Raw genomic sequence first — 11,882 nt, 5'->3', positions numbered from 1 at the left:
AACACTTTTGTAACTGTAATTTTGAGTGAAAGCAATGCATGCTTCTGCAACAGGTTAGATTCAACCCTACGAGCTTTTGTTAGGTTGGGCTTCATCAGTTAATAATATTAGGGCTGACCAAGGGCTGGTTTGAGCTGGTTCAAATTGTTTTACAGTGTCATTAATACACAAGTAAGTCAATCTTGAATTGAGCTGAATCTCTAAGTTGTGAACACGAACCGAACTAGCTTGGATTGGATCTGTCAATAGCTAATATATGAGTAATACTTCATGTATTGACGAATACATACTAATGGATAGATTTATGTATGATAAATGTAATTGAATTATTTTGAACAAAAAAGTTAGTTCCCATTATTAGTCCGTGTTAATGCTCCTCCGTTAGTAAGCGTAGCATTACTCGGGTTTATATACTGAGAATTACCAGAAAAATTTTATTGGCTTTTATCTAGAACAGCACAGCTTAATATTACAACTTTCATTATGGAAAATGAAGTGTTCTGTAGGAAGAGAAAAGAAAAGAAAAGGGAGAAAAGGTTTAGCATATATCAGAATCTGAAAAGTTTTTGGAATGATGGAACAAACTGGCATGTAGATATTGGCAATCTTTTGAGGATAAATGGCAAAGGATCTAGTATATACAGTACGAAATTTGCAGACTGATATTAACAAGTCCTCTCTGCAATTAATATTACAGCAAAAATACTCACTGCAGCAGGACTTAAGTTTTATATTTTCTCTTTCGACAATCACAACGCCTCAGAAGTCTTTTTCGTTTGTATGAAGAAAGATTTCCCAGTTTCAGATGAATTGTATTCCAAGTAATATGATAAATCTACCGAGTAATATAATTGTATATTAATTAGTACCCGTTTATATTATATATTATTTTGACAGAATCATGGCTTCAGGGGAAAGAATGAAGTTCATTTTGATCAGGTCTGGTCCGATAGTTAATCGTTTTGCTTTTTCGTCGTTGTAATCTAAAATATTGTTTGTTCTAGAACACATAAGTTTTTTCTTTCTTTTTCTTTTTTTTTTTGGGTTGGGGTCTCACAAAGTCTAATTTTTGGATGTGAGAAAGACTTTTGTCCTCTCATGTATTCTCAACGTAAATTGCTTGAGAAGGCAAAGTTAAACTGTTAACTCCACCAACAGACAAACGTATAGAAAGTTTTCACGTTTGTCACCCGAAACAAAAGAAAAAAAAAAGATTCCCAAGGCCATGCCAATTAAAAACGTTGAACATTTTGTTATTAATGGAGAGAAGTTCAATGCACCAGACGTACTAATTGTGTACTGATCTCTCTCTAGGTTAATCCTTCAAAAACACGTGTGGTTTGTGAGAGATAGGGAGAGAAATGCTAGTATTATGTGAAGTGGAAGCAAAACTGCTCAGTCTGAAATTCATTTTGATTGATATGATGATTATCTTGTGAGTGAAGAAAAATGCATCGAAAAAGACAAGATAGAGTCAAAGACAAGAAGACCAATTTAACCATCTTTTCTCCTTTTTTAAGGAGCTCAAGGTCCCCCTCCAATCCGTTTTCCACTCAACTCATCAACCATCATCACCACCACCACTACCAACCTAGGAAGCCTTCTCCTTTACCTATATAGCTTTATCTCATCCAAGGCTTCACTAGAACCAAACCCATTATTTTCTTTTAGCTAAAACTAGTTAGATCGATGACAATGAAGAAGCCGAATCAAGTGGGGAAAGATAGCGGCCGACCGCTTCAAGTGAACAGTAACAAGCTTCGAAAGGGCTTATGGTCTCCTGAAGAAGATGAGAAGCTTGTTAAGTATATGTTAAGTGATGGAGGAGGGTCTTGGAGTGATATTGCTAGAAATGCAGGCCTTCAAAGATGTGGCAAGAGTTGTCGTCTTCGTTGGATCAATTACCTGAGACCTGACCTCAAGCGTGGCGCTTTTTCTCATCAAGAAGAAGACCTCATCATCCATCTGCATTCCATTATTGGCAACAGGTAGGTAAATAATATATATGTTCATGAATCTAATGACAGGCCGCAACTCATCGATCAAAGTTGCCATGGAAAGAGTCGTATAGCACAATATGTGCATTATATTCTTCTTGCTTTTTCTTCTTAACGCAGTTCAAAGCTTCGGTTAGAGAACCCTAATTACATTACCACATTACGCTACACATGCTTGTTAAATTTCCCTCATATTTATTACTTCAATTTTGAAATTTTTTTTACTTTGATTCTTGTTATGAAAATATTTTTACTGTCATCACTTTAGGAATATAAACAACGGCAAAGCAAATGATTTAATATTATTTTATCTTAAATTCTAAATTCTAATTTTATATTTATTATTTGTATATATAATTTCAATGTTTTATAAAGTCTTATATCTTTTGCTTGAAATATGACGGTTCCAAAGATAATAATTTTCCTAACTTTAATTTCTTATTTCTTGTTGTTCAACACTCAGAAAACTTCAAGTAATTCATTGCTTATTAAGATTTAAGAGTACGCATGCACGCATTATAATCCTCAAATCACATTAAATATATGATTATAATATATCCTTAGTCCCTAGTCTATACTTTTCTCCTCATCTTCTTCAATTCCAAATTCCCTTTTCTTATTTTTCTCCTTTTTGTCTAAAATTTAGAAAAATTTGCATATTTGAATTTTTATCAATGCAATGAAACATTTAAATAGGTATAAAAAAAAAATAATGTATTATCATAAAATTGAATGTTATTTTATTTTTAATTTAAAATTATATAATCAAATAATGATTGATGAATTTATTTGTGCCATTGATACATCCATTGCCTTACATGTTGAGTATAGAAGTCAAGCATCCATGCAATAATAGAAGTTGCCAATTTGAAGCAAATTTATATTGACTATTTATATTTCTCTTATGGTAATTAATTTTGTGTTAAACAATAACAGGTGGTCTCAAATTGCGGCACGTCTTCCAGGAAGGACAGACAACGAAATCAAGAATTTTTGGAACTCCACGTTGAAGAAAAGATTGAAAAACAACCACCCTGCACCCTCAACATCTTCACCAAATGACACTGAAAATTTATCAGATCGTCATCAGCATACAGGTTTTATAGGAGCTGGAGGGATGATGATGATGATGCCCATGCATGATCATCATGATATCATGACCATGTGCATGGACATATCATCTTCTTCATCGACTGCCTCCATCCAAACCATGGTCACGCCAAACAATAACCAGTTAATCGATCCCTTCGCTATGCTTGAAACTTACATGGGAGATGGATCATTTTATAGGGATTATGGGATGTTAGAGCCATGTGAAATGGGATTAGAAGGAGACCTTTGGCTTCCTCCACTAGAGACAAGATCGAGTATGGAAGAGAATAGTAATGTTAATGCTGCCAAAAATAACATTAACGTTGACATGAAAAGCCATAACAACCACTACAATAATAATTCTTGCTTCAATAATACAACTCCTGGTCCTGATCAGCAAGGGTCAAAAGTTGGAGACATGTTTGAGTTGGAAAATAATTGGCAAGGAGAATGGGATTTCGAGGGTTTCATGGACAATTTATCTTCCATTCCTTTTCTTGATTTCCCACTTGAATAATTTGGCCTCTTCTTAATTTCTTTTCAAGGTCTCACTCTCGATGCTGTACGTCCTAGGAAATTTTGGGCGGCCATTCTTTTCAAATTAAAACATGTCAAAAGCTTTTAGTTTTTCTTTCATATTTCTCTTACTTTGTTCTCTCAGAAGCTCTTTCTTCTTGGCCTCTTCTCGAAAATATTGAAGATCTCAAGGTCCTCCAGTAAGAGTAAGATACTTTGGTTATTTTTTCAGGACAAGCATGCCTGGTTTGTGGAATATTAAGAGTAAGTTTCTGAGAAGAGAAATGTGAATAGAGGTATATAGATAATATAGAGAGTCAAATAATAAAGTTTAGTTGGTCAGTTGTAGTTTAATATACAAATTAATGGGAATAATTTGGAGGTGGGGTTGTTCTTGTATTGGGAGATGAAAAGGATGAGACACAGATTATGTAAACAAATTCATGCTGATAAAAGCAAATTCACGAATTTTTTTCTTTAATCCTTACTTTCTGCATTATCAACAACAATTTTTTCAGCGTTTGAGGAGGAACAATTATCATGCAATCAAAGTAAAGAATCGGTGAAGTCAATTTATTGAGTTGAGAAACGATGAGTCTTTTGAGCTAACAAAGCATGTATATATATAACCCAGAAAAACCCCTCAATAAAGAAAAAGTTGAAAATAAAAATTGTAAGCGACGCCTGAGAGATTCGAACTCTCGCGGGGAAACCCCATGTACTTAGCAGGCACACGCCTTAACCACTCGGCCAAAGCGTCGTCCTTGCATTTTCTACGCAAATGTTAATCATGAATGAGTAAGGACTCTCGCTCTTGCATTTTTAATTCAACTTCTCTTCAAAACCAAGCAATTGAATACATGTTTACATCTGTATTGCTTATTATTTATGGCCATATATTGCAATTAATATTTATATAATCAATCAGTGTAGTTTGGTATATCTAGCTATATTTTTTTGTAAATAATTTTATTTTGATTGATCAACTCAATATCAAATTCTTGAATTATCTTATTATTTCATAAATCGAACACCAATCTTTCATTCATCACAATGCCCTCAATGAAACCCATTAATATCTCTCACACGATAAAGATGTTATCGCAGTTTTTTGTCCAAGATCTGAAACTCTTACAATTAAAAGAAAGATTAGTGGGAATGTTAAAGCATGCTTACTTTGACATCATTCCTAGGCAAAAGATAGAGAATGAGTGGGAGATCAAATGTATTTATTGAAGTCACGTATTCCTTTTGTTTAGAGTGTGAATCTTAATGGTGTCTTATGAAGCCAAGCCTGATTAAGCAATGTGATCTTTCTCCAGTTTAAAGCAGTTTGTATGAATATATTAAAAAGTTACAATGTTAAACGATTTTATTGTTTACAAATTAGTGGAGGGCCCAAAACTGCATGTTCTGATCCAGGAGTCAACATTGTTGGACTTATTTGTGGGAACAAGAAACAAGCCCATGTATGGTGCAGGGAGGTACATGGAGGACATGCTAGAGTCAGGAATGGGATTGCCTTTAACCGTGCGTTTGAAGTTGAGGTCAAGTTATGGGGTTGTTTGCTATCTCATAAAGCACAAGTTCCACCACGAAGCCCGGTGTTCACTAGTTCTCAGTACCAAGTATAATGAGAAAAAAACATCGAACCCTAACATTTAATAGCACTTGTTCTATTACAACAACTGAATCAAAGATTGGTGTAATTGTCTCCAGACTTTTCAGTTGGATTCTGGATATTTACGTTTATATGTATATTTATGTTTAAGTCATTGCATGTGTTTGGCAAATGTAATTACAACCCTGTGTATGTATCACCATGTCTTTCTTGAAGACGTCCAGTACTTTTATATGCAAGACTTAGATTACAATAACAGAGTAACATTTTAACTGTAATATTTTAATTATAATAATAAAACTATTTATACTTCCTCTAAGTATATGAATAGGTATACATTTGATATATACATTATATGATTAAGTAATTTTAAATTAAAGAACTCAATTACGTGATAACACATATAAGTGTGTATTCATTTATATACTAGTATGTATGTATATTATGGCTCTTTATCTTAGCACCCCTCAATATGGGATACTCGTACATACCAAATATCTTTTATGTATTTTGCCAATATAAGATTTGCTTAAGATATAAAGATTTTACATTCACTAGCATTATTGTTCAACAACCCGATTTATTGTTAAGATTCATTATCAATAAAACTATGTGTACCCATTTTGGGTACACAAATATGTACACATTTATATGTGTCATCATGTGATTGGATGATTTTGAATTAAGAATAAAACAATAACCAATCATATGATGACACATATGAGTGTGTATATATTTGTGTATCCAAAATGGATATACATAGTATTGCTCATTGATTATATATAAACATATCTTAACAACTTAAAATTCATATATTTTTTAATTAGTTTTATTTTAATATCCCTAAATAATGTAGTATACTCATTTAATATATATCTAATATCTTTCTCATATTTTGTTAATATGGGATTTGTTTAAAAGTATTCTATTAACTAAGCTATACCTACCTCATTGTTTATGCTTTATTCACTTCTAGGGTCAGGTATCATGATGAATCAGTGATCTAACAAAAGCGTTGGGTATTAATTGGAATTCAACTAGTTGCAACCTTAGACATGGCAAAATAAACGTGGAGGTGGGACTTAATATTAGGAGATCCATGAATTCTTTGCGCATGGCTTGAGCCAAAAAGGCATCCAACGAACACAAGATCATCTTGTTTCCCACATGCCTCTTAATATATTCAACAACTAGAAGAAAAAAGATTTTGTCATCAGTGTCTTATTTTCAAAGAGCTATATATTACTTAGCACAATAACGATTTAAATGGAACAATCGTACCTAAACATTGATAGAAGGCCCCAAAACCGAAAGCTATATCTCACTGCTGAAAGCACCAGGTATTATTGATGTTTAATAAGAATAATATCCATGTTTGAATATAAAAATTGTCCGTACCTAAACATTGATAGAAGCCCCCAAAACCAAAAGCAGACTCCCACAGAATTTTGATCGAATTTGGATAAAATATTTCCCACTAATGCACACTGGCTAAAGATAAACTTTTTCTATATTAATTCTCAACTTCTTTGATTCATATAGTGGTTGTTCCTTCAATTTCTTTTGCACATAAAATGTATAAGAATATAGTGGCGACAATTTGTTTAATATATAATTAGTCAAATTAGTTCGATAGGTTATTCCAAAGGTGGGGTGATATCTAGAACTCCTTATATAATGCTCATTAATTTATATATATGAATAAATCAACAATCAGAAAAGTTCTGTCGACATCTTTCACAAAGAAAGCAAGAATTATTAAAATGTGAATGAGCATTAATGGAAGAAAACACCATGCGAGAAAAGAAAATAAACTATAGAATTATGCACACACAAAAGCACTAATCTCTGTGATTATGGACGTTAATTAATTAAACTACTTAATACCATTAAAATAACATGGAATGGAAGGAGCAATGTTAGTGGACAGGGAAGACTGATAGCTACTCGAGACTGCAGTTATAATTATTTTTGGAATCGATAAATTTCTTTTACTAAACACTATTCTACTTCACTAAGCATGCACTAATCATAAATCTATATTACAAATTATAAAGAAAGAAAGTTCTTTGACACTTGAAGATCAGAAAAGTTGACTATACATATCAGGAAATAATTTGTTTATAGAGCAAATTAATTAAGCACCACTAACATGTCAAGAAACTAAAGTCGTAGTACTAAGTCTAGCCAGCTGTTAGACATTACAAACTAATCACTAAGCATGCACTAATTGATCGACTGTGCATATTAATTAATACTAACTCCTCCTTCATTGCTTGGTGAGTTCCATTGATTTTTATATACAAGGTAACTTTTGATTTAGAAAGCAGACCATATATTTATTATATATGTGCCAAATTAAGCAAAGTTAGTCTCTAGCTGGAAGTATTCTATTTATCAGAATAGTATACGTATGTATAATTAATTTAGTTGAAACATTGAGTAATAATCATAATTAATATATTCAATCAATCTTACAAAGAAAAATATTAGCACAATAATCTAAATTTGTTTCGGATGCATAAAACAGTGCATGAAATAGAAGGTAAAGATGTACAAGTGTAAACCTCTTCCTTTTGAATAAAAATCAAAGCATGGCGACAATGTAGCGTCCACACGAATTGGGATTTTATCGATTAGTTTATGAGAACGAGTAAGCTTTATAGCCCAAGTTGTTTGGCTGAGTATTCAAGGATGAATAGCAAGAAAATAACAACAGAAATTATGAAGGTGATTACTTAGCATTGGAAAAGATCGCTTGCATTTCATTTCTAAACACATCTATTTATACACAAGTTTTCAGATTAGCCTCACCGCTTTTAGGAAGTTTTCTATACAATTTACATGACATGGTGTGCAAGTTTCCCTCCTTAATGTTGTAGAGTTGTCCCTCCACTTGGACGATTATTGCACATTCACATTCCCCCTCAAACTAAAGTGTCTAGGAAGGACTTTGAGTTTGCTTCTCATGTATTTGAAATGTTCCGTGGAACTTGGTGTCAGCTATTTGCTCCTTGGAGGGAATGCAGTTGATCTTCACTTTGCTCACCATGTCTCTTATGAAATAGATGTCCACTTCCATATGCTTAGTTTTACTATGGAAGATGGGGTTTGTGAGCTAGTGCAGCTGCACTAATGCTATCACACCAAATTCGCATATATTTCTGTCTAATTTAATGTTTTTTCATCAATGAGTTGAACCATGCAATTTCTACTCCTGCTTGTGACAGTGCGCTATATTCACTTTCTGTATTTGATCTTGATGCTCCTTGCTGTCTTGAGCTTCATGCCACTGGATTCCCACTGAACATGAATGCAATATCCTCTTATAGATCTTCTATCTTGCACATCACATGCCACTCTTCATCAAAATAGGCTCGTATTTGAAAATTTTCCGCTGGATTGTATAAGAGACCAAACTCAGTTGTTCTTTTTAAGTATCTTAGGACTCTCTTTACTCCTTGCCAGTGATCTTCTCCTGGCTGTTACATAAATTGACTTAGTTTATTCATTGAGTAGGTTATAATTGGTCTTGTGTAATGGTGGCATATTGTAAGGATCCTATTATATTTCTATACAATGAGGGGTTAGGATACTATTAACTTGGCCTTCTATCTTGCTACACTTCCATCTACATTGTGCTTAACCTTGAAAATCCACTTGCAAACCACTGATTTGTTATTGGGTTGCTAGGTACTAGACCCCAGGTCTAGTTTTTGACCAATGCAGAATATTCTTCTTGCACAGCATTTTTCCATCAAGTTATTAAGTATCCTCACGACTTCTAGGAAGTTTCTTATACAATTTACAGGACTTGTGTGCAAATTTCCCTCCTTAATGTTGGAGATTTGTTTCTTCACCTGAGCGACTGCTGCATATTTTGTTGTCGGACCGTTAGTTGCTGAATCTCTTTGATTTAACAGCATAAAATGATATTTCTTTTTATCCTAGTTGTTGTATGTAATTTAATTGTAGTGGAAAGAAATTATGTAAATGTCCAAAACACAAATCAAGAACGATGAACCTTTAATAGAATTTATATTTAATAAAGAACCCAAAAAGGCTCAAGAGCGTTTCTCAACACAATAAAAATTTATCTTATCATCTTATACAAACGTGATTTTAGGCCCCTCCACTTTTAATTTGCTGGCCGTAGTACCACAACAAATGTTAATTTTTTGTCACTACGAAAAGGTAATCTTAGAACAAGTTTTACAGATAAATTAATGAGATTTCATTGTCTCTTAAACATCAATCTATTCAACATTTATTGATATAATTTGTAATAAACAACTATGTGATATCTCTAATCAAATTTTATATTAACAAAGTACAAAAGAGAAGTTGTGTATATATGAACAACCCTCATAAAAGTGAAATCCCCAAGCAATGTGGGATATTGAGACAAAATTAATTAAATAGTACCTAAACTTTTAAACAATTAAGATGTATTTAGAGTTGTAAACTTAAAAACCAAAACTGTAAAAAATTATGTGTCCGAACTAAATAATATTTTGACAGAGATCTGAATTGTTATAGTTCGAGATGTTACAAACTATAAGTAGAATGGCATTGTCAATCTCCATGGATTAGCAGGTTTTATTAAGGAACCCAAAGTTAGAAGAACAGTGAAATTTGGAGAATTGGCAACAAAAATTAGGTCACGTATGAAGTTGGGAAAGCAGGCAGTAATTGGAATCCTACGTAGCCCACATTAGTAAAACAAGTTGTCGAATGCAACCAACTAGCAGCACTTAAGTTTGTACCACGAAGTTGAACATGTTTTTAACCTATTATGGGATGGGTGGTGGAATTCCTACACGCCCTTTGAAAATTATAATATGACGTGCGATTCCATCACTTGTTAAACAATCATTGGCAATATTGAAATATATCGTGTCAATATGATATTGGAAGAGGCTAGCTTTCTAATTACGTTTTTTTAATCATAATTAGAAAGTCAGCTGAATAAAGATTAAGATAAACTTAAATTGAACGGCCCATGATTAAATGATCGATTAAGTTTCAATTTTCTTAATCATGGAAAGATAAAAATTATATGCCTATGTTATTGGAGAAGTTGGAAAGAGGGAAGAGTATATAAAGGGAAGTGTAGTGTAGTGTAGTGTAGGTCAGTGTTTGGTATGCGAGACAAAAGAGTTCAATTGGTGGGAAAAGCTCTGCATTCTCTGAAAGAGATTGAGAACGAACACTAGCTACTCAGATTATTAAGGTAAGCCAAACCTTTCCTTGCCTTTATACATCTTTCTTTTCTATTTCTTATGTCATCGATCTCTCAGGCTCTACAATGAAAACACGAATATGAATCTCTCAATATTGATCGTTACCCATAAGCCATTTCTTTTTCAGCTTTTGTTAACAAGGAATAATTGGATACCAAAAAGAGTATATTGCCATGCATGCATAACTGTAAAATATGCTTTACTTTCTTTGCATGTCTTGCCAAGCAGCCAATGCAAGCATAAAGTTCTTTTGTAGACAGATCATTTTTTCATGCATGATTGAACAATAATTACAAATATGAATAATAATATCATTTTATGATCAGGTATTATACTAATTAGTAAACAAACATATATACACGTCCTCTGTTTTAAATGTATATGGTTGTATTTTTGGACCAAAAGCATGTAAAACGTGTACTTTCACCTCAAATGTACAAAACACGTATTATACGCTTGCCTTGAACTTGTATATTATTCATTACAGTTCACCTTATTCAATTAATCACCGTTCAAGCAACTCTTCAGACCTTGTCGATTCCGTCGAAATTCGATTCAGCACCTGAATCACTTTTCAGCCTTAATAAATTGGCGTTTTTATTATATTGATTTCTTTTTTATCATTAATGTCTTGTTATGAAATGTGGGTAAATGTTCTGGTATCTAATTATATGCATTGACATTTCTCTTCCTGCCTATGTTTTGTGTTTAAGAGTTTTGAAACTAATATTTGAGTCTCCATTAGGGATTGCATTATATCAGATATAATGGACAATTAAATTTTTTTTTAAATATCATATTAAGAATAATTCAGGGATTTATACAAAATGTTAAAATTAAAGTTGATAGTCATATTTTTTAAAACATATTATTAACGATATATTGTATTAAACACGTATATATGTTACATGTTTTTTTATCCAAATTTTACAAACGTATTTTTTATCATTTGTTATATTATATTCATATAATTCTTATAACATTTTTTCTCGCTCTTATAACTATTATCTAGTTGTGTTATTTTATATTTATAATTTAAAATTACTTAATAATATGAAGACATGTTAATATGTATACTTTTATTTATACTCATTATTAGTGTTTGAAGGATTATTGTTCCAATCATTAGTGTATGTACAGAGTTTTTTTTTTTTTTCTAACAAAGATTTTGATAAACAAGTAATCAATCATATAATATGCAGGCGTATAAATTAAATATACGTATATGATACATGTATTCATTGCTATGTATACTAGTAAATGTACATACAGAGTGGTGTCCTTCTCAAGTTATGATCAAGCTCCCTTTTGCAAATATATAATTGCCTAGATATTTTGTATATAAATAATGAATTCTTTGTCTTAACTTATGTTATCCTGTTAAGGCGTGGGAGATAGATAAGTGTATTAAAA

At 32.3% G+C, this 11,882-nt stretch overlaps 1 protein-coding gene and 1 non-coding gene across 2 annotated transcripts; one reads left to right on the top strand and one right to left on the bottom strand.

Annotated features, from left to right (window-relative positions):
* Window positions 1-1,538: 1,538 nt before the first annotated feature.
* LOC123214918 (transcription factor MYB83-like) lies at window positions 1,539-4,083 on the top strand. Its single transcript, XM_044634944.1, has 2 exons — window positions 1,539-1,988; window positions 2,934-4,083. The coding sequence occupies exons 1-2, from the start codon at window positions 1,690-1,692 to the stop codon at window positions 3,604-3,606; spliced, it is 972 nt and encodes a 323-aa protein (XP_044490879.1). The 5' UTR covers window positions 1,539-1,689; the 3' UTR covers window positions 3,607-4,083.
* Window positions 4,084-4,283: 200 nt separating this feature from the next.
* On the bottom strand, window positions 4,284-4,365 carry TRNAS-GCU. The gene has a single exon. It is a non-coding gene; the product is annotated as a tRNA-Ser (tRNA).
* Between the last annotated feature and the right edge of the window lie 7,517 nt (window positions 4,366-11,882).

The sequence above is a fragment of the Mangifera indica genome, chromosome 4, assembly GCF_011075055.1.
Source record: "Mangifera indica cultivar Alphonso chromosome 4, CATAS_Mindica_2.1, whole genome shotgun sequence".
Classification (NCBI taxonomy): Eukaryota; Viridiplantae; Streptophyta; class Magnoliopsida; order Sapindales; family Anacardiaceae; genus Mangifera; species Mangifera indica.
This window is presented reverse-complemented; position numbering and strand designations above follow the sequence as displayed.